This window comes from Enhydra lutris, unplaced genomic scaffold (genome assembly GCF_002288905.1).
Source record: "Enhydra lutris kenyoni isolate GAN:26980312 unplaced genomic scaffold, ASM228890v2 scaffoldscaffold41, whole genome shotgun sequence".
NCBI lineage: Eukaryota > Metazoa > Chordata > Mammalia > Carnivora > Mustelidae > Enhydra > Enhydra lutris.
The window spans coordinates 18,406,268-18,431,657 of NW_019154125.1; the positions used below are offsets into that span (position 1 = coordinate 18,406,268).

The 25,390-nt window shown below is 38.8% G+C and overlaps 1 protein-coding gene across 2 annotated transcripts in view; it reads right to left on the minus strand.

Moving 5' to 3' along the window:
* Window positions 1–25,390, minus strand: part of LOC111155373 (scaffolding protein involved in DNA repair) — a 490,720-nt gene that overhangs the window by 29,671 nt on the left and 435,659 nt on the right. For both annotated transcript variants that reach the window (XM_022515520.1, XM_022515521.1), the window contains exons 11-13: window positions 4,608–4,695; window positions 3,317–3,460; window positions 3,165–3,224 (exon numbers count right to left, since the gene is read on the minus strand). In XM_022515520.1, coding sequence (XP_022371228.1) covers window positions 3,165–3,224; window positions 3,317–3,460; window positions 4,608–4,695 — 292 coding nt within the window. The remainder of the gene's footprint in view (window positions 1–3,164; window positions 3,225–3,316; window positions 3,461–4,607; window positions 4,696–25,390) is intronic.

Consider the following 25,390-nt stretch of genomic DNA (forward strand, 5'->3'; position numbering starts at 1 on the left):
TTTCCCAGCACCATTTATTGAAGAGACTATCTTTTTTCCACTGTATATTTTTTCCTGCTTTGTCGAATATTATTTGACCATCGAGTTGAAGGTCCATATCTGGGCTCTCTACTCTGTTCCACTGGTCTATGTGTCTGTTTTTATGCCAGTACCATGCTGTCTTGGTGAGACAGGAATCCATCAGAATCCTAGAGGAGAACATAGGCAGTAACCTCTTCGATATCAGCCACAGCAACTTCTTTCAAGATATGTCTCCAAAGGCAAAGGAAACAAAAGCGAAAATGAACTTTTGGGACTTCATCAAAATCAAAAGCTTCTGCACAGCAAAGGAAACAGTCAACAAAACAAAGAGGCAACCCACGGAATGGGAGAAGATATTCAACAATGACAGTACAGACAAAAGGTTGATATCAGGACCTATAAAGAACTTCTCAAACTCAACACACACAAAACAGATAATCATATCAAAAAATGGGCAGAAGATATGAACAGACACTTCTCCAATGAAGACATACAAATGGCTATCGGACACATGAAAAAATGTTCATCATCACTAGCCATTAGGGAGATTCAAATTAAAACCACATTGAGATACCACCTTACACCACTTAGAATGGCCAAAATTAGCAATACAGGAAACAACATGTGTTGGAAGGGATGTGGAGAAAGGGGAACCCTCTTACACTGTTGGTGGGAATGCAAGTTGGTGCAGCCACTTTGGAGAACAGTGTGGAGATTCCTCAAGAAATTAAAAATAGAGCTTCCCTATGACCCTGCCATTGCACTACTGGGTATTTACCCCAAAGATACAGATGTAGTGAAAGGAAGGGCCATCTGTACCCCAAAGTTTATAGCAGCAATGGCCACGGTCGCCAAACTGTGGAAAGAACCAAGATGCCCTTCAACGGACGAATGGATAAGGAAGATGTGGTCCATATATACCATGGAGTATTATGCCTCCATCAGAAAGGATGAATACCCAACTTTTGTAGCAACATGGACGGGACTGGAAGAGATTATGCTGAGTGAAATAAGTCAAGCAGAGAGAGTCAATTATCATATGGTTTCACTTATTTGTGGAGCATAACAAATAGCATGGAGGACAAGGGGAGTTAGAGAGGAGAAGGGAGTTGAGGGAAATTGGAAGGGGAGGTGAACCATGAGAGACTATGGACTCTGAAAAACAACCTGAGGGTCTTGAAGGGCCGGAGGGTGGGAGGTTGGGGGAGCCAGGTGGTGGGTATTATGGAGGGCACGTATTGCATGGAGCACTGGGTGTGGTGCAAAAACAATGAATTCTGTTACGCTGAAAAGAAATTAAAAAAATAAAAATAAAATAAAAAATAAAAAATAAAAAAAATAAGGAAATGTATGTAAACAGCTATGCTTGGTACAGAGATTATTTCATTTAGCTCACTGAATGGTGGCTGTTGTCATAACTGTTCATCAGTTACAGTGCCTGTGGAGAGATGTGGCAAGCAGAATATTTAGTAATATTAATAAATGGACATTTATTTCCTTTCACTGAAAAAAAATCTTAAAAAAAAGTTAAATACAAAAAATATGTCTTTCACTTTCATGACTTAGCCATTTGTATAATGAAAATACAACTGAGTCTTCTTTGATAATTCAGGTTCTTGCAGTGACTCACTGTGCCATTCTTAAAGTCAATGGTCACTGTAGAATGTATACACTGTAGAATGTATACTTGAACACACAGTGCCCCTGGGACTTAGCTTGTTTCAATTTCTCCCTGAGGAAGTTGGTTTCTGGTGATTCTCTGTTCCACAAATAAAATACAGAAGGTGGAAGATTTTAGTGCATTGAGGAATCTGTTCCATTGTGTTCCAAGCACCTACACGTCCTAAGTACCACCAATTCTTTAGTACATACACCCACTGAAACCCATACTTGCTGGCAGGCTGCACCTAGGCTAATGGAAGCATATTTCTTGGCAGAGAACTTGGGGCAGGAGGTTATCAGTGTTTTCAACCAGTCCCAATGCAGGGTTTCTTCATCCAGTGAGGCAGATGATCTGCAGTTTGTTTTACTCTGTCCTAGGGTGCCCATCCACTGGGGCTATTGTCGAGACTAGAGATGGTATATCTGACACCTGTTTTTTATTTTATTTTCCATGTCTGCTATCAGCTGGGGCTTTGAGCAACTGAGGCTCTGTGGACAGGAACATGGGGTATATTGCCTCTAAGGACAGTGTTCTGCAGAGTAAATGGCAGCTGCAGAGCCTGATGTTACAGCCCTACAACCTGGAATGTGTGTGAGAATAACAGGAATATGGCAGATGCTAAGCATGTCTTAACATACTGAGAGTCCTGCAGATGGTGGGTGGGGGAGTTCGCAGTCAGCCTTCACTTCACTTCAGGGTTGGAAGGTAAGAGACACATCAGGTGCCTGGACCTCATCATCACTGTGGGCCTGTCCCTGTGCCTGTTGACCCAAATTCTGGGATGGCTCACAGGAAGCACTGTGACTAACTAACGTTAATCACTCTCTTATTCCTTAGGAGAGGTACGAATTCACTAAAAGGTGAACAGAGAAAAGGAAAATGAGGATTGAACAATGGGATGTTTTGTATACTGCAGATGAGATTTGCATGGAGTTAAGGTCAACCAGAGGTTTCTTTCTTGCAGAACCTACGCCATATGTTCAGCTTGCCAAAAACATCCCTTTCTCTTGTCTACTTCTTGCTGATCTGTTGAGTGGGAAGGCAGCCAACAGGTAGCTCCTCTAGGCTGCAGCTCCCCAGCACTGCTGAGACCCCCCTGGGGCTACAGGGCTTCCTTTCCCTATTGATGGCTCAGAGCTGTTGGACAGTTCTAACAGGGGCTAAGCTCAACCCCAAGACTCCTTCTTCCACCTCCTCTCTTTCCTTTCTATAATCTGTGCACCAGAAAAGAACTCACAGTGTTGGGCTGAGAACCTTTCACGTGAGCTATGCCTAAGTTGTTTCATAAGTAGTACTTACCACAGTGGCTGGCGGCTGCACCTGCACAAGGAATGGATTAATTGCCACAGCATGGATCATGCATAAATGGATTTTTAAAATGCTTTTCTATTTTAGCACTCCATTAATTTCTATGAGAGGTTATCCTTTAATAAATTTTATAACACCTTATCAGAGAGAGAAAGGAAGAGGGATTGATTACCTGTGGTCTCTGGTAAATCACTCTGGCATAGAAACTGCAACGGGTACTAAGATCATTAGTCTGGAAAGGCATTGAAAATTATTAGAACATCACAAAAAGCATAAAAATATAGTAAGAATAACTAAAGACCCTGTTAGAAACACAGATGTTACCTGGAGAATTTCTTTTAAGAAGCGGGGAACTGGAGGCTGGTAAAGTTTAGAAACGGGGTCTTCTTCAATTATATCAATTTGCCCCACATTTGGATGAGCAGTAAGGATGTAACAGAAGCTAGGAGGAGGCATGTGATTTTTTACCTGTTTAAAATTAAGGCAACGGTAGAACATAAATATGCTAGTAAAAGACTTAAATATACTATTAAAATCTACTCTTTAATATACAGACATTTATTCACAGATGCATTCTTTTAATCTGGAAGGTTGTATAAGAAATAGATTATGTTGTTTATATCTATGACCAAGCGTTAGAACTTTATGAATTAACTTTTTGAATTTACTATGGATTCAAGACTTCATTTAAAAATTTCATTCTTCAGAGTCTTCTTTTTTTTTTTTTTAAAGATTTTATTTATTTATTTGACAGAGAAGTCACAAGTAGGCAAAGCAGTAGGCAGAGAGAGAGGGGAAAGCAGGCTCCCTGCTGAGCAGAGAGCCAGATGCGGGGCTCGATCCCAGGACCCTGAGATCATGGCCTGAGCCGAAGGCAGAGGCTTAACCCACCCAGGCGCCCCCCAGAAAATATTTAGAAACTTTTTCCTCTTAAATAATCTAGAATTTGGCATTTTTGACAACTATTTTCTTGGTCTAGCACTATACAGAGTCATGGTTCTAGCAGTCTGCTAGGAAGTCAGCTACCACATAAACAAGATGGCCCCCCGTTTTTAGCTTTGGGAGCTGGGGCCCAAAGTAGCTGCTGGTCAGTCTGCTGGATAAAACTCAGGATGGAGAAGAAGGGACAAATTTTGATCAGTTTTGCTACATGTGAGCAACTACCATCGACAATTTGATGCTGCAGGAAAATGGAAATCCCTGGCTCACCTGGTGGTTGAAAGAATATCCATGGAATTTATTTATTAGGTTATGAGTTTGTGCTCTATCTGGTAATTGAGGCTTGGTTCTAATAGTGATTGGGAGGTGGTGGGGAAAACATCCTGTGTCTTAATTAGGATGAGGCTAAGACCCTAATTGTTGCAATGGTATGCAATGGCTGTGGTTTAAAAACATAGCCGTAAATTAACCTCAAGAATGGGGAGTATGGCACAAGCAGAGAAAGCAGCCAGAGTTTGGACTGTGGAGTGAGGTGAGCAAGTCTGAATCTCTGTCCTCCTGACTCACAGTCACTGGACCTATCCTTTTCAGGGATGTGGACTAGGGGTAGGGCCTGGCTCAGCAACTGGCATAGAGCAGGCAGTGACCAGGGGAAGCTCTTTAGATGCTGGCTTACCTTTTCACAGGCTTGGCCATGACCAGGTGCTTTCAGAGGCATCACTGGAGGCCACAGGGTATCAATCAAACTGAAAAGCCCTGCTGTCCTGGAAAAAGAAGAGATGTTGTCGATAGTATTCATCACTTAAGTGCCTCTTTATGACCTGGTCCTATGCAGTTTTGCTTAACAGACACCATCCCTAATGCCAGGGAGATACCATTCAGCATCCCTGTTGATTCAGATGGGGAAGAGAGGGTCACACAGACGAACAGGTCTTTGAAACTGCACAGGAACAGAAAGGATATTGTTCATTAAATTATGATATATCTCCCAATGAAGTATTATACAGCCATTGAAATGGTTACATAGAAAATATTTAAAGACATGGAAAAATGGTTCTGATACCTTAAGTGAAAAGCCAGCAACAAATTACAATGTCTTTATGTATATTTCTATACATGTACCTCCATGTAATAAGCCAAAGGAAAAGGAGACTGAAAGATACAAAAATGATTTTAGTGGGTATCTGAGCAGAGCTCAGAAGTGATAGTCACTTTCCTCATTTGGCTTTTATGTGTTTCCTATCTTTTTCCAAAACAGGTATGCGTTACTCAGATAAAAAGAAAGTTATCTATTTATCAAATTATCTAAAATAAAGAATATAGCCAGACAAAAAAAGGACAAATATTTTGATTCTGCTCATGAAATTCCTAGAGGAGTCAAATTCACAGAGACAGAAAGTACAATGGCGGTTGCTAGGGACTGAGGGAATGGGAAATGGACAGTTAGTGCTGAATGGTTTGGAGTTTTAGTTTGGGAAGATGGAAACATTCTAGAGATGGATGAGGGTGATGGATGTACAATAGTGTGAATGCACTCAATACCTCTAAAAATGGTTAAGGTGGAAAATTTTGTATTATGTCCATTTTACCACAATAAAAAAATCCCATTTTAGTTGCTATATGTATGAGTGTGTATCATACATGCATATCTCACAACGGCTTCTTAGATTTTGCTCTAAGTTTCAACAATGTTAATATATAATATGTTAGTTACATTTTAAAAAGCTTGTGTCCCTAATAACTAACGTGACATATTACTTCTTCAGTGTTTAATAGCAAGTACTGTTTTAGGGGCTTAGGATCTAGCAGTTAACACACCTGAGCAACTCAGAACCTGCAAATCATGTACTAGAGCAAGACTCAAGCACTTCCCCACCTCCTTTTCATTTCTTACACCAATTACAACAGAAAAAGCCCACGCAGAGTGTGGCCTGTGATAGACACCCAGCTCAATATCATTCCTGTGAATTTTCAGGTTCTGGGTCAAAATCAAGCACAAAAAATAAGCAAAGGCAGGAAATCACATGCTAAAAAAAGGAATGCCTAGTGAAAATTCATTCTCTCTCTCTCGGTTATTTCTGAGAAGTAGTCTGCTGCCGCTACTTGTATGAGTGATGGACAGGGCTGTGAGTGACCAGGGCTGGCTAAGGTCAGGAAAGGCTGTCAGGGAAGGCTCAGAGGAGAGGTGACTTCATGTGACCTCTCACTGCCCTTCCCAAGACTAAGGAACTGGGTGGGCCCACTGTGCCTCTGGGTGAGGCGGAGGGAGAGGGAGAGGGGCAACAGGACATGGGCTGTCCACTTGCTCCTTGTCTGCCATGTGCCCAGGACTTCCTTTTCCAGGTTTGGCTGCTTTCTTTTCACTGAGCATGCCTCCTGACTCCTGTTTCTCTGCCATCCCCTCACTGTTTGATGTGAGCTCCCTAGGGGATAGGCATGGATTTATCCCAGATATTTATTTCCACTGCTGCAGAGAAGAGCCCAGTTCATACGAGGTGGTCAAAAAGACTTGGTGACTGAATAACTGATACCCACAAGCGCCTACATACTTCATTGGAGAAATCAGACCTAGCACCTTTGATATGCTCATTTCCTATTTGTAAGTCTGAGAAATGCAATGTTCGGGGACAGACTAATTTTCTAAACCAATAAATAACCCGTTTCTCACCTTAGACCTGACTACATTTCTAAGACAATGCTAGGACTTTACTCAAGCCCGTTGTTTAGAGGGTGTGGGTGTAGCATGGGCCTTGGAGTCAGACCTGGGTCTCACTCTAGCTCTGCCTGTTATGTACTGTGACACCCTAAAAAAGTTGCATGCATGTACAGCATCTATGAGGGTTTCTATGCTCAGAATAAGTAAGTACTCGATACATGCTTCTGTTCTTTGGAGTCCCATAAACTCCATGACGACAGGGTTCTGTGGTCAGTTAGGGTTGCCCTGTGCAGCATATCTGTGGCTTAGCAGGACACACTGGAATGGCAGATTCTGGAAAACTTTGTGTAAAAGACACATGTAAAATCTGGACAAACGGAAGGTTTTTCAATTTATATCCATGAAATCCTTTTTGGTGTAATCACTATTAATATCCCAAGAAATCAGTGTTCCCTTGGAATTTTGAGAAGTGCTGTACTATGAACATAGCCTTCGAAAAGTTCTATTTGAATTTAATGATGCTAATTTAGAGGACGTTATTGGCTAATTTTAAAAGTTTGGACTGGTTACAAGTTTATATTTTAATGTAGACTCTTAGGAATAGGACCCCTATGCATTAAATAAAAAGCGTTGTCTTATAATAAATCAGCTTCTCTCCTGTTTTGGAAAATACATATGATTCAGATGGCTGCTGCTGCTCTGTGAACTAGAACTTTCCTCTCGGGCAGCACACACATTCCTCGAAATGAGTCCAGCCTCTAACTGGGACAGACTTTGTGCTGAAGCTAACTTTTGGCACAGTTAGAGTGTATTGTTTTTCCCATGTCAGTTCATTCCTTACTACTCATTTTTGCATAAGCTTTCACTTTGTTGCATAGGAAACTCATTCTTTCTAAAAAGCCATCCCTTTAAAATGTTTAAAACAACAAACAAGCTGCCTGACAGGGCAGAGACCACCAAAAGTTTATATTTTAATTTTTTAAAAAGTTTATAAAATAAATGTTTAATTAAAATAGAGGGAGAAAAAGGACATATAAAGTCATTATATTTATAAATATCATTTAAAAATCTGAAAACATCATTTTGCCAGAATAAACTTCTTAGGATATATCCTAATTTATAGATTGCATAAAGTGATTCTGCAGAAAAATTTGGGTCACATCTCAGAAAATTAGGCAGTTTCTATATTTTTATTTATAGTAACAGATGTCTTCCCTTTTAAATGGGAAGACATCAAGATACATGCACATATTAAAATTATAATTACCAAAATGCACACTTAAAATACATTTTATACATTTTGTTATGCATATTTTACCATAGTAAAAAATTGTATTTGTCACAAAAAATGAGTAGTATTTTGATTGGGGTCTCTGGGGACTGCTGAAAGGGGTATATTCCCTTCTGTGTGAGATGTGATGCAACATGAACACCTTGAATTCTTTACTGTACCATAGTAACATAGAAGGTGGTATAAACCCCATTTTAAAAATTGAAATATGTTGCAAATGAAAAAATTCATACTTTTCAAGTATACAGTGCACTGATTTTTAATGTATTCATAGAGTTGTGCAACTTTCACCACTACCTTCAGAATGTTTTATCATGCCAATATTACACTCCCTGCTGTGCCCATCTGCAGTCACTCTTGCTACTGTTCTACTAGCTGTTTTTATGAACACTGTAAATAAATGGAATAATATAATATGTGGTCTTAATATCTGCTTCTTTCACTGAGCATCATTTTTTTAAAGGTTAGTCCATGTTATTGCATGTGTCAGTACTATATTCTTTTTTTTTTGGCTGAGTAATATTCCACGGTATGGATATTATCATTCATCAGTTCGTGGACATTTGGGTTATTTCCACCTCTCAGCTGTTATGAAAACTGCCTCTATGAACATCCATGCACAAGTTTCTGTGTGAACATACATTTTCAGTTCTCTTGGGTAGATAAACTAGGAGTGATTTGCTGGGTTATATGGTTATTCTGTGTTTAACTTTTTGAGGAACTGCCAAACTGCTGTACACAGTGCTGTACCATTTTACATTCCCAACAATGTGTGGGGTTATAAATCCAATTTTGCTTGCAAGTTAAATACATATATTTTTTAAAATTTGGAAACATGAGGGGTGCCTGGGTGGCTCAGTGGGTTAAGCCTCTGCGTTCAGCTCAGGTCATGATCTCAGAGTCCTGGGATCGAGCCCCACATCGGACTTTCTGCTTGGCGGGGAGCCTGCTTCTCCCTCTCTCTCTGCCTGCCTCTCTGCTTACTTGTGATCCCTCTCTCTCTGTCAAATAAATAGATAAAATCTTTAAAAAAAATTTGGAAACATGAAACTTTATATCTGGAAGGATTTATAAAAGAACTCTTAGTACTTTTTTTTCCCCTATATTCACTTTTATGCCTTTTGGACACTCTGAAATTTTAACAAGAACATATATTACTTTTACTACCCATTTTGAAAACCAAAAAGTTAGGGGTCTGTTAAAACAGTGGTAACCACTGGGGAGAAGCGTCTTAGAGTGAAAAGAGGATCCTTTTTAGTCACACACAGGTCTGGTCTAAGCCTAGCTGTGACCTCCCTCCATGGGAGCCCCACATGGGGCTGTGGACATGTTTCCAGGGTGGTTGTGGGGACTAGAGAGAATGTAACTTTTGTGCCTGAGTGTGGCATAAATGGCAACTGCTATTGCTATTATTGGTATCTTTTGGGACTTTCAAATAAACTCCCAAAAAAGTAATATTATGTAATTCACAGTTATTTAACTATTACTGCTTTTTAAATTATTTAATCAATAAATCATTTGACTTTTTTAAAACTTACTTTGAACTAACTATAGATTCACAGAAAGTTGTAAAGATAGTAGAGAGATCCTATGTAGCCATCACTTTCTTATAGTCTAGTTATATAAAGTACTAGCATAGAATAAGCTAGTGATATAATTACTCAAAATGCAAAGTGTACTCTTTTCAAAGACACTCCTGTGACCAACAGCATAAGCAGGATGTGGGATCAGAGATTTCCTTTAAATGGTTTTCAACTCAGGGCGCCTGGGTGGTTCAGTCAGTTAAGTGTCTGCCTTCGGCTCAGGTGATGATCCCAGGTTCCTGGGATCCAACCCCCCAGTGGCTGCCTGCACAGTGGGGGAAATTTGCTTCTCCCTCTCCCTCTGCTCTTGTTCTCTCTTTCTTGTTCTCTCTCTCAAATAAATAAACAAAATCTTTTAAAAAATGTTTTTCAACTCTTCCTTTGTTTCTAACAAGAATTACAGGGGTAGCAGACCGACTTGAGGGCATCTCCAGAAAAAGCCTCATAAATTTGGCATAAGAATCTGAAATGGTGTCAACACTCAGATGCCCCTCCTGGGGTTAAAAATAGTCAAGGTGCCCCATCCTAGGACAAGAATATGGTACACGGAACTGAATAAGCTATGCATGCTCAGAAAACACCAAATGGGCATATCCACTTAGAGAACTTTGGGCTGAGAACAGCAGCTTCCCTGCCATTTGAAACAATGCTGTTTATGTATTTTTACATGAATTTTGTAAATTCTTGGTGTAACAAATGATCGACTTCCTCTGGTCTTATTATATTCAGTCTTATTTATCTTGACTGGTAGATAATTAACGTCATTTGGAAAACCAACTACTCAAGTAAGGGAAACTAAGACATTCAGGGTCTCCAGCCCACTGGAAGAAGGTAAAGGTGGCAAGTTTCTCCCTCTGCATACTAGATTAACTGATACTACCTGTTTGCTTGGCCTGTTTTCTGAGTTATTTTCGGGGTTGTTTTCCTCATCTGATATTGTATTATCTAACTACTACTCCCAAGTCTTCACTGGGTAATCTAACACTGTCTGAATCACTTTCTTTTGGGTGTGGACAGAGTGGAATTTGCTCCAGGAGATTTGAGCCACAATGGTGCTGTCAACTATAATAGGAAGGGAACACTTAAGGAAGCAACCTTTCCACTGAGTTAGCTCATACTCAGAGAGATCTTTTTTTTATTTTTTTAAGTCAAGCAGCATGTATTTGGGGTATAAAATGTTCCTAAAATTGGCCATGTACTTGGTAATTTCTCCATACCTACCATGACAGTAGTACTTAGAACTCTGCAACCCAGATTATCTGAAAAATGGAAAACTCTGGAGTTATGTTTCTCAAAGTGGGACTTTGTGAGCCCTGGAGGTCTCTGACACCTTTTTTTGGTGGCCTACAGGGCCAGAACTATTTTCTAGGACTTTATTTTCCTTTTTCATGAGTACACTGTGGAGATTTCCAGAGGCCACAGGATGCATGACACTATAACAGTTTGAATGCACGCAGAAAAGATACTCCACTGTCTTCTATTCAGCCAGACATTAAAGAGATCAGCAAAACATAAAACAATACTACTCTTCTCATTAAAGTGGTTTTGTTTTAGAAAATATTTTTCATAAAAATACTATTTATGTTATTATTTAATGGGTTTATTATTGGGATTTTTAGGTGCACTAATAAATAATTTTTTTCAGTTTTAATTTCAAATATGCTAAGTATTTTTTATAGACTCTTTTTTAAAAGACCTTATTTTTTTGGAGAGAGAGCCTGTCAGCACAAGGCGGGGAGGGACAGAGGGAGAAGCAGACTCCCCAGTGAGCAGAAGTCCATCGTGGGGCTCCATCCCAGGACCCTGAGATCATGACCTGAGCCAAAGGCAGATGCTTAACTCACTGAGGCACTAGGTACCCCTCAAATACAGTAAGTATTAATCAATATAACCCACATTTAAAAAACTCTCCTTGGGTTCTCATTAATTTTGAAGAGTATAAAAGGCTTCTGCAACCAAGAAGTTAGAACTGTTCTTTAAGCCTTAATGTTGCTTAAGACTGACTCCACCATCTTCCCTTCATATCTGTCTGTCACCCTCTATGCACTGGATGATGGCCACCTGCTATTAGAAGACATACGCTGTGCATCTTCCTTCACCCAGCACTGGCTCTACATGCCTGAACGCCTACTCATCAGAAGACAACAAGCTAAAGAAAAAAAAAAAGAAGATAACAGGCTTCAAACATTTCTGCTAAGTTCTATGTTTAGATATAATCACAGTGCAGTCTAAGAAATAATATCTTCCTTATTCCTGAATCATTACTAATAGTATTCAACTTAGACAGGAATATTATTTTCAGTTGTAAATATAACTTTCCACTCTTTGTAAAATTAGGTCAATGCATCTGGTTACTTGTAAATAATATAATAATTCTCATCACTTTATACTTTTTTGTGGCCCAACACTCAAAAAGAATATAGTAGTTCTAGAAGCAGGCCAATTGGCAGTGTTGAGAAAAACCTATGGCGATCCTAAGAAAAATGTCTCCTGGGGATGAGAGCAGTTGGGGGGTGCACACTTGCTCATCCAAGAGAAGAGGCCCGCCTCTAGGAATTGCCTGCACTCCCACTGTGAATGCCTTTGTCAGTATCTAAGAGAACAGCAGAGGTGCCTCATATGTAAGTGTTCAAAACCACTCCAGGAATCCTGTAAAGGCAACAAATCCTCTTTCTTAGTAAGGTATTCCCTCTTGAAAATCCACATATAAGCATAATAATTACAACTACTGAATATTTACTTGGTAATTTTATTATGGGCCAAGTACTCTTTTTGGCATTTTTACCTATATTAAGTTTCATTACAACCCTGTTTGCATAGATAAAAATCACAGCAAATTAAATGACTTGCTCAAGGTTACCCTTTCTAGTAACACATGGTAGTTTAGACTTAGGTAAAAAGAAAGTATTTCTTCAGAGGCCTTATAGCCAGCATGTGCCCTCCACTGCCCATAGCCAGGTGCCTGTGATCTTGCAGGGCTGGCTCCCTTTCTTCCAGTGTTGCTACCTCCTACAGAGGGTCCATGCCACACCCACACCATGCCATGGGAGAGCACAGAGGTTCCCAGGTCCACAAAAACAGTTTGGCCCTGACCCAAGCAGCAAGAGGCTGAAGCCAACTCCATATTAAACCACTCCATCAGGATCTGGTGACATTTTAAAACTTTCTCATGACTGGTATCATCTGAGTCAAAGTTATCTTAGCACAGGTATCACAACACCTCTGTAGATCCTGGCAGTCAGAATGGTAATAGGAGAGCCCCAAGAGAGCTATGTTGGAGAACAGCTGGGCATACTCTCATGGGCAGAGCCCTTTGGCCTGTTCTGGGGAGGTGGTGCTGGAGATTGGGAGGAAGGATGTGTGCACATACGCTTGGGGACACAGGTCTCATTACCAAGGTACTTCTCTACTAGGCGAGGGGAGGCTACATGTGAATGGGGGTCTCGAGAGAAAAAAAGTAAACTAAAGAATCAACGAAGTCATAGAAAGAAATTTTTTGAAGTAGCTAGGTGAGGGGCACCTGGGTGGCTCCATCGGTTAAGCATCTGGCTCTGGCTCAGGTCATGATCTCAGTGTCCTGGGATCAAGTCCCGCATGTGCTCCATGCTGAGCCTGCTGAGACTCCCAGCTTCTCCCTCTCCTGCTCCTCCTGCTTGTGCTCTCTCCCTCTCTCTTCCCTTTGAGAATTTTTCATAAGCCTTGACTTTCCTTTTTAGAAACCTATGGTTTCTAATTTTCTTCTGTCTAATCACACTTGTTTGTTTAATTAATCTAGTATCAGACTCTGCTAGTCATAAATACAGTTTTAACATAATTTAAGAAGAAAACAGACTGTCTTCCAGAAGGCAGCTTATGTCCCTTTATGTCCTTTTATGTCATATTCATTACACTCAAAAGAGAACTTTGAACGAATTAAATAAGATTTTGTCATAAAACTGAAATATATTTCCTTCAAAAAGGGTTTGGTCTACTAGAGAAAACACTACTAGATGGCCCAGGAGTTCCTTAACAAATTGATAGGAGCCATGGAAACCTTGAGATCCTAATAAGATTAGATAACCAGTAATTTAAAATGTATCATTATGCTGGTGAGATTGTAACCTGGGGCAGTTACTTTGGAAAACAGTTTGGCAGCAACCCAGCAATCCTGAGCCTGTGACTCCACCCTAGGGAACTGAGCACTTAGGTCTATGCAAAAATTGTATATGAGTGTTCACAGCAGTTATTATTACTCATGATAGCAAGTGGCAACAACCCAAATGTCCATCAACTGATGAATACATAAATAAATCTGGTATGTCCATATAATGGAGTATCAGGCAGCCATAAAAAGGAATGAAGTACTGCTACATGACACAACATGGAGGAACCTCGAAAACATTATGCTAAGTGCAAAAAACCAGGCATAAAAGACCACAGACTATATGGCTCCAGTTATATGAGGTGATCAGCATATGCAAATCCAGAGACAGAAAGCAGATTAGTGTTTGTCAGGGGCTGGAGAGAATAGGAAGCAAATACTAATGAGTATGGGGTTTTTTTGGGGAGTGATAAAAATGTTCTGAAATGAGACAGTAATGATGTTCGTATACTTTGTGAATATAAAAACTACTAAATTGTATACTTTTAGAAGGGTAAGTTTTATGGTGTGTAAACAGAATCTCAATAAAGCTGATATTTGAAAAGTATAATTAACTTAAGACAAGGATTTCCAGCAAGGAGACCACCAACCCTGACCTGAAATAGGTCCAGTGTTGCACTCTCTTCAGTTCTGCTCAATGATTTTGCTATAAACATCATCTTTCTTCCCTTTCCTACAAGCTCTCACCTAAACGAATATCAAAGCTTCCGGAAAACCAAAGGTTGGGGTACTTCTGTAACCAAACAGCGATGTTGTCATCTTTACTGGAAAGCTTACACAGGACCCAATAAGCAGTATGAGGGCTGGGAGAAAAGAGGAGAGAGAGCCTGGGGAAAAGTAGACAATCCTTATCACCCTTCTTTTATAATGCCTGCTCCTCCTTTTTCTAAATCAAGACAGGCAGGATGTGGGGCACTAGCTCTGTATTCCCCTTCTGGGTATGCCCATACTCCAGGTGAGCCAGGTATGGAGCTGACCCATGGGAGTAAGTCCATGGCCCTGCACAGGCCTGCCCTGAACTCTGAGACAGAGGCTGTATGTGTGCTGATGCCCAGTGCTTATGGAAGCTAAGGAGAACATGAATACTATGAAAAGACATCATTTTCATCTGAGTATACATAAACATCTATGTAAAGACATGGACAGCTTTTGGAATAGGTTGTTCTGACTGATGGCTGAATTTCAAGGAGTGATTTTATATTTAAACCTTCTTTGGTGATGAGGAAGATACTGAAAACAACAGAATGCATACTTTAAAACAGCTTCAGTAATACTGCTGGGATGGTTGTATTCACTGTGAATGCACCACTAGCTGGGCCTGAACCTTAGCAGCTGTACACAGGTGCTCATGCAGCCCTCTAGGCATTCCCCTGCAGGGACATACCTTTCCCAAGGTTGAGTAGCCAGCAAGGGTATCAAATCAGGCATTTTGACCACAGAGACATTTCCCTACTAAGAATATCCCACAAATACTTTATAGATGTAGGGAATAACATTTTCCAAGGCTAGTCAACAGAATTTCAGGAAGGTAATTTTCAAACTGTAGATAGCTGGAGAAACTGAAAAAAAAAAAAAATGAGCTTTTTGCACCATTCCTTTCAATGACTGCTATAATTATGTAAGATAAATTTCTAACTCTGGAATGCCTCATATTGCTTATATTAAAAAATGTTCTTCTTGGGGCGCCTGGGTGGCTCAGTGGGTTAAAGCCTCTGCCTTTGGCTCAGGTCATGATCCCTGGGTTCTGGGATCAAGCCTCACATCAGGCTTTCTGCTCAGCAGGGAGCCTGCTTCTCCCTCTCTCTCTGCCTGCCACTCTGCTTGCTTGTGATCTCTGTCTGTCAAATAAATAAATAAAATTTTTAAAAAAAGGTCTTCCTAATGCCAACTCTTTCTTTAAGATTCAAGACATAAAAATATTAACTAGCACAATTTTGTATAGAACAAGTTCTTTGCAAGTTTCTGTTCTACTCTAGCAGGAAATCTCTTTTTCTCTCTCTCTCTCTCACACACACACACACACTACTTGGGAAATAGGGAATTCCTGCAACATGTTGCTATCTGCAAGTCTGCAAAGTTCTAGGTCTTTCTTGTGTCCAGGTGGTATTTATTATTTCAAAAGTGTCACATGTTTTATTCACTCACCAGTGTGGAGGCAGGAACACCCACGTTTCCACAGAAAATCTGTCAGCCCGTATTTTTTGATACATGTTTTTTACCAAACATTATTACAAGTATGCTGATTCTTGAAAAAACAAAACAAAACAAAACTGCTCCCTTACCATTGACTATCATGACTTCACATACCAAGTAGCCTCCTTTCATATACTCTAAGACTGAAATAATTTACAATGGGGTGTCAAATAATAAAGAAGAAAACAATAAAACACTCTTTACCAAGTGAGTGGGTTCCAATCTAATTAATCAATCAATCTGCACTACTGCATGGACAGCTTCAGGGGAAAAACTATGGAAACACAGGGAGGGGCACAGGACCTTTTCCCCAACTACTGGGGCAGGAAGCAATGTCAGCCACCACCCTACCCGCCCCCCCCATCCCACGTTCTGAAACTGGCATTTCTAAGCATACATCATAGAGAGGGAGCCTGCAGCAGGGAGGCGCTCATGCCTTACCTCCACCCCCGGACCCCTCCAATCACGGACAGTAACTGAGGGAAGGTGGTGGTTTATTTTGTGATCCAGCACTTGGTGTGGGCCACACTACCCTGTACCCCTGAGCCCAACCCAAGCAAAATCAAACTAGATTAGGCTTCAGGACTCCATAAAAGAAGCAGAGTTTGCTGTGGAGCCATTTAAAACTATGTTTAAGGTCAAATATTTACTCTTGATGATCTCTGAAATGGATAAAATAATATCTGCTTTAAGGGGTTATTCTGAGGACTATATACATCCAGCATGGTATCTGGCATACAATAAATAGTAGTCCTTGTTATTATAAACACCCTTTTGACTTTTACATTTTACTGTTTCCCTGGATGCCTGGGTTAATCTCATTACCTGTAAGCACATTTCTTGGACCTGGGGGAGGGAGACCCAGACTCCCACTGTGCTGGGCGTGGTCCCAGGAGAGCTAAGGGTCATTTCAAAGAGGCTTATGATGCTCCATGAAGCCTGCCTGTAGGGTTATGAAAACAAGTCTAGTTACATACTCTTGGCCCAAGCAATTCCACTTTGGGAATGCTCTCCCAAATCAAAGTACCCATTCATGACCTCAGGGTATTAAAGGATTTCTTAAACAAGTGAAATGAAAGCAGTTACTATAAAGGAAAAGATTGACAACTTTGATAAATTAAGTATTTCAGCTAATAAAAAAAGAACAAAAAGACATACCACCTATATAATACATAAACCATATAGAACCACTGAAAGACTCATGTTCAGAATATATAAAGCTCAATACTCCAAAAGAACAACAAGCAACAGACTTGAATAGACCAAAGAGGAAATACAAATATCCAATAAACACAGCAAAACTTTCTCAGCCTCAGTAAGCAAGCAAGGAACTGCAATTTAAACAAAAATGAGATTCTACTATAATTCCATCAAGCTGAAAAAGAACAAAGTTTGGAGAAAATAAGGAGAGTAAAAATACCAAATAATGGAAAGAAAGAAGAGCAGCAAGAACAGTTTACAGTGCTAACAGTCCAGGAGACTGGAACTCCTGCTTTTGGAAACCAGTTTAGCATTACCTACTGAGGGAGAACAAGCCCCCTCCTCCCCACCATGACAGGCACACACTTGTACACTAGGGGCCACAAATCACTGGGCTTATGCCACTGTCTGTAATGTCCAGAAATGCCTAGAATGATTATATGAAGGAATAGCCTGTGGTAAGTGCACAAATCTAGAATGAAAATGAACAAATCAGAGTCACCTACAATAAATGCATGTATCTTACTAAGTTCATTGGCATAAGAAAGTATCAACAACACACAGGTGCTCAAAGTGAGGGCCCCCAATCTGAGTTTCTCAGGGCTGTGTATGGTTGGGGACTGTTGGCATCTCTTTGGCAAGTGAAAGAAGCAAAATTTAAGAATACACACATATGGTAGCATCTCTATAAAGGTAAAAACCAGGCAAAGCTAACTACATTTTTAAGAATGTATGTAAAATGCTAAAACTATAAAGAAAAACACAGAAGAAGTCTGAGGACAGAGATGACCTCCAGCGGAGGGACAGGAGATGTCACCAGGAAGGACACATACTGGGGGTGGGTTCTGGACACTGATCATGTTTTGTTTCTTGAATTCTGTAGTGGCTTCATGGGTGTGCTTTATAATTATTCTACACTCTATAATTATGCATTTTTCATAGTTTGTTATATTTCACAGTAAACAAGTTTAACTTAAAAGATCAATAAATAAAGCAGACATGTATATTCTCACACAAGGATGTTTGTTGCAGTTTGAAGTGGAAAAACTGGGAACAACCGGAATGTCTGACAGGAATCCTTAGGATATTATTAAGTGAAAAAAAGCAAACCCTATCTCTTTGTTTAAAGATGTGTTTACATTCATGAAGAGAGGTATGAAGGATCACACTCACTGGAATGAATACCAAGTGGAAAGAGAGATCATTAACTTTCCTTTAGTCTTTCTATTAATTATTTGAACAGCAACAACCATGGTTATATTATTATCTTATTTGCAGATAATATTGAAAGTTCTAGTGTGAGGTTTTTACAAATGTGTGATCCACGTTCAGTGGCCTTCATGATGATCCACATCATTGTTGGCAATTCTAGGAAGGAAGCAAATTGCCATTTTTAAAATGGTAATGAAAATTACCCTTCTTGGAATTTGTATTTTCCTTAATAAGTGTCTAAGTAACTGAAAAAAGAAACTCTCTAACTAAACCTGAAGCACTCAGTGTATTTATTTACTATGGATCTGATAGTATTCTTGGTTACTCAAGATAATTCTAATGTAGATAGCTTATTGCTATTGTTTAACAAAAACAATGGAAAATACCAAGAATCTAATTTAATACCAACACCACTAACAAAAAGTAATCGGATTTCTTATTTAAGGGCGAGGGACTATAATTATAAAGTGAGTGGGAAAGTTACAGAAATGAATTCCCCTAAAACTGGAAGTAATTAAATGTCAGCTGCAATATCGAAGATGCAGGCTTTGGATTTTGATGGTCCTGGCTTGAGGCCCAGTTCACATATGTGGAGCCAAATTATTTAATTTCAGTAAGCTTCAGGATCTTCATTCAAAACAGAATAACATCACCTGATTTGCCAGCTAGCTGGATGGTTAAATGAAAGATAGACCTTAGTGACACTGAAACTTTTTCTTTCTGTGCCCCATATTAACAGACAGATGTTTCTTTGGCAAATTCATAAAGATTTAAGAGTATTCTATCTAAAATTAAAAGTATAAGATTCTCAAAAAAAAAAAAGTTTAAGATTCTCCAATCTGAAAGGCCAGCTAATGATGGCATATTTAAATTAAGTATTTGATTTCATATTTGAGATTAACAAAAGAAGACATTCCCATTCAGCTTCTGAATTACATTGTTAACTGTGCCCTCATAATAACTATTGCCGCAGGCTATTAACCTGAGAGAGGGAGGAAAAACTATATTCATATGTAAAATGTTTATAGGAGCAATTAATCCTCAATAATTACTTTGAAACTATGCTGCTAGAGCCCTAAGGAGCCAGGCAGAGACGCTGTAGTTGTCTCCACTCATCCACCTTCCAGGAATAAACAGAATAGCTCCACATAGATTTGTTGTCACATTTCAATTGTACTTTAGATTTCTATTTTTTAAAAAAGTTCAAAAGTTTTAAAACTACTAGCCTACTGGTAGATAATTATGCTTTTTATGAGGAAAAGGACAGCAGGGGGAAGAAAGAGGAATTGTTGAGACTTTCAAGAGAAGGAATGAACGAAAAAGAAAAAAAACCAATAAACCCTGTTCATTTACTGAATTCTAGAGTTAATGTGCTGCAAGGCAAATTAACTAGATAAACTGCTAACCTGGAGGGACAGGTACTGGTTGTTTTTGTGTTTTTTATCAGCTGATCTTCCTTCTGGTTTCTTTGATCCTTGTTTTAACTAAATCTCTCTGTACTTTTAAATCTACTGGTTTTATTATCTATTCTTTCCCATTATGATTGGGCAATTGATAAGGTCTGGCAATTTCCAACTGGATTTCTATTCTTTTTGGAAAAAAGGGGAACCCTTCCAATTTCTAATTATCATTCTTCTAAATCACTCTGTTGTCTTTCTCTTTCCATTTTATTTATAAAAAACAAGACAACAAAGTCTTAGATCAATTCAGGCCGGATTTCTACTTTTCAGTTAATTAGAAATGAAAAAATAAAGTAGGAGGAAGAAGGAAAGAACCACTGTTTATATGGTGTTTCAGACTGTATGAAACACTTTTATGTATTATCTCATTAAATTATCCTAACAGTCTTGGGAAGTAAATGCTATTTATTCTGATTGATAACTAAGAATGGGATTAATTCCAATCAATCAGCACACATAAAAGCTAATATATGAATCAGATATATTGATTCTGAGACCAGTGCCCTTTATCAACACTGAATCCCCGTTGCCTCTGCTCAATGTCCAGCAAAGTTCTTGGAAGTGTGAGTTCTGTTTTTTAACCAGCAGGTCCCCTTGCATAGGCCTGGCAGATACAGTTAATGTAATTACAAATTAACTTGGTTCTATTTTGTCTCTTGGTTATGGGAGAGTATGTAGTGAAGTCAGGGAGGAAGATCAAAGATATTTTTGACATTAATACTAAAAAAAATATTTCCTATGGCCAAGAAATATTTGTGACTATTTTGGTTCTGACTTTATCATTTGTTTGTCAGGATTTTACTGAAAACTATGTTAACTGCTACAAAGGACATAGGGAAAAATAATACTTGGCTTCTGAATGGTAGTTGTTTTTGGTCAAAAGTTAATGAGAAAATAAATTTATGGCTGGGAGAATGCTCTCCTATGGACGTCTGCCTGGAAACCTGATGAACCTGTAAGTCACACCATGAAGGCCTTCTTGTTGAAGCTTTCCTACTGACTCAGGCAAATGAGGGGGATATCCACCCACTCCAGCAAAAACCTTATGATACTGTTATTGTTTCCAAACAGCCTCTCTGCTAGAATGTGAACTCTCTGAAAACTGAAACTAGGATATCATCCATGTGTCCACAGTAAGGTGATGTGTTAATGAATAAGGGAAGAAAAAGAAACATGTAAAAGTCTATAGTCAAAACAGAATTTCTTTAGCTAATGGACTACAATGCAAATTTGTTTTTATTGAATAGTTTTTCTAAGTACTATTAGGGCAGTAGTCTTGACAATGGTTAGTGCTTGACGTGTGACGTTCAAAGAGAATCTCTTAGGCGGTTTGTGGTTGTCATTCAAACTTCCTGTGATCAATCTGGTAGGCGTGCCAAGCCTTACTGCAATCTCTTGTTTTTTTCTCTTTGTATGCTTTAATCAATGTCTTGATTTTCACTATCACTGATAATAAAAACAAATTAGAGGAGCTACAAAATAGCTTTCTTACCTTAAGGATCTTTCATTGAAAGATAAAGGTGATGAATGATCTAGTGGGGTGCCCATTTTCATAAATCTTTGTCTTAATTTCCCCAAAATAACAGTTAAGGTTAAATAACTGGCATTTCCTTTTTGAGCCTCTATTCCCTAGTTATCCCTTTTTGATATATGTGAAATTATGTCCAGAGGTTCCATTTAGAAACTATTTTTCTCCACCTGGATTTATGAAACATTTGTAGCCGTTTTCATAATTCCATGTAAGCACATTTTAGGCAACTGGTTCATTCTTTTTTCCTTTTTAAAAACTGAGGTAAAATTCATACAGCATAAAATTAATCATTTTAAAGTACATGATTCAGGGAGCATTTAGTACATTCACAATGTGGTAAAACAATCACCTCTATCTAGTTCCAAAACATTTTAATCATCCCCCAAAGCAGGCCCCGTACCCATGAGCAGTTGCTCCCATTCTTTCCTACACCCAATTCCTGGCAGCCACCAGTCTGCTTTCTGTCTTCAAGAAAAACAGGCATTTCATATAAATGGAATCATATAATATGTGACCTTTAGTGTCTGGGTTCTCGCTCCTAGCATAATGTTTTCAAGGTTCATTCATACTGTAGCATGTGTCAGCATTTCACTCTTTCAACTCAGTTTATTTTTTATTTTTTTTTTTAAAGATTTTATTTTTTTTTATTTATTTGACAGAGAGAGATCACAAGCAGGCAGAGAGGCAGGCAGAGAGAGAGGAGGAAGCAGGCTCCCTGCCGAGCAGAGAGCCCGATGCGGGGCTCGATCCCAGGACTCTGAGATCATGACCTGAGCCGAAGGCAGCGGCTTAACCCACTGAGCCACCCAGGCACCCCATCAACTCAGTTTATTTTTGACTTACTAAAAACCTTTTTTGTTTGCCACTTTATTTACTCTCTGGAATACATGCCTTCCTTTACTTCCGATTATATTTCTTTTATTTTTCAGATTGGGATTATTCATAATTTTTTAAAAATTTGGGTATAGTCGACACAATGTTACATTAGTTTCAGGTGTAGAACACAGTGATTCAATTTCTCTATACATTATGGGCTATACTCAGCCCATACGTAGCCACCATCTATCACCATATAAAGCTATTGCAATGTCACTGACTATATTCCCTATGCTGTACCTTCCATCCCTGTGACATATTCATTCCATAACTGGAAGCCTGCACCTCCACTCCCCTTCTCTGATTTTACTTATCTCGCCACCCCCTTTCCCTCTCGCAACCATCAGTTCTTTGTATTTTATAGGACTGATTCTCCTGTTTATTCATTTGTTTTGTTTTTTAGATTCCACATATGAGTGAAATCATATGGTATTTGTCTTTCTCTGATTTATTTCACTTAGCGTTAATAGGTTCAACTATGTTGTTGCAAATGGAAAGTTTCCACCCTTTAAACAATCTTGAGAAAGAACAACAAAGCTGGAGGTATCACAGTCCCAGATTTTAAGATACACTACAAAGCTATAATAGTCAAAATAGTATGGTACTGGCACAAAAATAAATATGTGGATTAATAAGGGAGCCTGGAAATAAGCCCTGCTTATATGGTCAATTAATCTGTGACAAAGAAGGCAAGAATATACAATGGGGAAAAGACAGTCTCTTTGATGGATGGTGCTGGAAAACTGGAGAGCTACATGAAAAAGAATGAAACTGGATCACTTTCTTATACCATACACAAAAATAAACTCAAAATGGATTGAAGACCTAAACATGAGACCTGAAACTATAAAAAGCCTAGATGAAAAACAGGCAGTAATTTCTTTGACAATGGCCAGAGCAACATTTTTCTAGATGTCTCCCGAGGCAAGGGAAACAAAAACAAAAAAACTATTGGGACTACCTCAGAATAGAAAGCATTGGCACAGTGAAAGAAACTACCTATTGAATGGGAGAAGATATTTGCAAAAGACATATCCAATAAGGGGCTAATATCCAAAATATATAAAGAACTTATACAACTCAATACCAAAAAAACAGTCCAATTAAAAAATGGACAGAAGACCTAAATAGACATTTTTCCAAAAAACACATCCAATGCTAACAGACATGTGAAAAGATGCTCAATGTCATAAGTCATCAGGGAAATGCAAATCAAAACTACAATGAGAAATCACCTTTTATCTGTCAGAATGGCTAAAATGAAGAAGATAAAAAATAACATGTGTTGGTAAGGATGTGGAGATAAAGGAACCCTTGAGCACTGTTGGTGGGAATGTAAATTAGTGTAGCCACTGTGGAAAACAATATGGAGATTCCTCACAAAATTAAAAATGTATCAATAATTCCACTACTGGTATTTACTTAAAGGAATTATGAACAGTAATTAAAAAAATATGCATCCCTATGTTTATTGCAGCATTATTTACAATAGCCAAGATATCTAAGCAACCCAGGTGTCCACTGATAGATGGATAAGGAAGATGTGGTTTATATATACACATACAATGGAATATTACACAGGCTTGTGATTATACTTCTGTGTTTGCACAGAGGTAGTATTTTGGAGCTGGTATTCAATTTGTTTGTTTTTTTCTGGCAAAGTTCTATCCTCAATCAGATTTTACAGGAGAGCTTTGGAGAACAAACTATAGATTAGATTTTGTCCAAACCTGAACAGGAATTGGGCTCTCATAAGTCACTCATTGGCTAAGGGCCACCTAAACTAAACTAAGGGGGACTCAAATTCTCAGATACTTCCAGCTGTGTCACAAGCAGACAAAACAGTATCTATGGCGAGGGCAGTCTTTTGAAGACAGACAGATGTGGGCCCACAGATGCAAAAGTACAAAGAAGCTGGGGATGGGGGTGAGTACAAAAGAAATGACATTAGGGCTTTAAAGGGGATCTGGTCCAATATCAGTAGTTGTTTGCTACAGGAATTATTTATTAATTCTGATTAAGTGATTCTCAATCATTAAACAAATGATTCATTTAGTGATTCTGAAACATTTTCATTTTTAAAGAATTATTCTTTAAATAATTAAAGAATTATTCTTTAAAGATGTTCAAAGGGAAAAAGTATCTTTGTCTACAAAGTTAAAAATAAAAGCATCCCTGAAAGGGAAAGTAATAACCTCAAACCTAAAGAGGCCTGAAGGTTATTTGGTCTAGTCATTTCATTTCCAGATGCATCAGAGGCCAGAGTTACTGGTATTGGTAGCACAGACAGGAGTACAGTCTAGGTCTCCTGATTTCAAGTTAAGGCTCTTTCCACTCTGCAGAATGTCCATTTGGGTGCGCTCAAATGAGAGAACACCACAGCAACAAAATAAGGGGATGCGGGCAGCACAGATATATAAGAAATTCTCTATAATGTCAGGAAAGAAATACATCAGAACCAACAACATACATACACAATATTAACTAAGAAAGGTTGAAGAAGGAGGGGGGGGTTACAATCTTGAAAAGATTTGCTTACTTCTATTTACTGTTTTATTCTTATTTATGCTTCCCTGTACAATTGTTAAATAGAGACCAAAAATAATCCCACTTTAAAGGACAACAGAAAGATTTAATTTTGAATTAAAATACTCATGTCAAGAAACAATGGCAGAGAGAAAACAATAAAATCTATAGGGAAAACACAAAACATACTTCTAAACTGATTAAGGACTTAAATTAATACCATGATGCTTGTCTAGGGGGAGCTTCCTGTTGCTTCTTTGAGCATTATTGGTTTTAAGACTTAGTACATTCTCTTTTACTGACATTTTATTCACCTTCCAGAAACTTAAGTGAATGCCAGGAACAATTTTATTTTTCAAAATCATGAAATTATCATTAAGAACATCCCTTAAAAGGAGGGTTTCCAACCACAGCAATTAATAAGAGTTTCTGGACCTCAAACCCCAAGGGAACTATGTGGCTCTTTAAAAGGGTGGCCTTTTTGAAGAAGGAAAACCAAAGGAAGGAAATTACTACATAAGTTTCTTACCCAAGGAGAGCTCTCACTACCACATATTTCCTGTTAAAGGAGCATCTGAAATGGTTCCTCAATAATAACCCTAACCCAACCCAGTCAACTTGCATTGAATAATTTCTAATGATTCCCTTCAACTGCACTTCTGTGCACTCTGGGTCACACCCAGCTGAAGCAAAGGCAAAGGTCTACACAGGAGACTGAACTCCATAGTGTCATATCACACTGGAGCTTTACTATAGCCCACTGTGTGACCCTGGGCCAATCATCCTCACC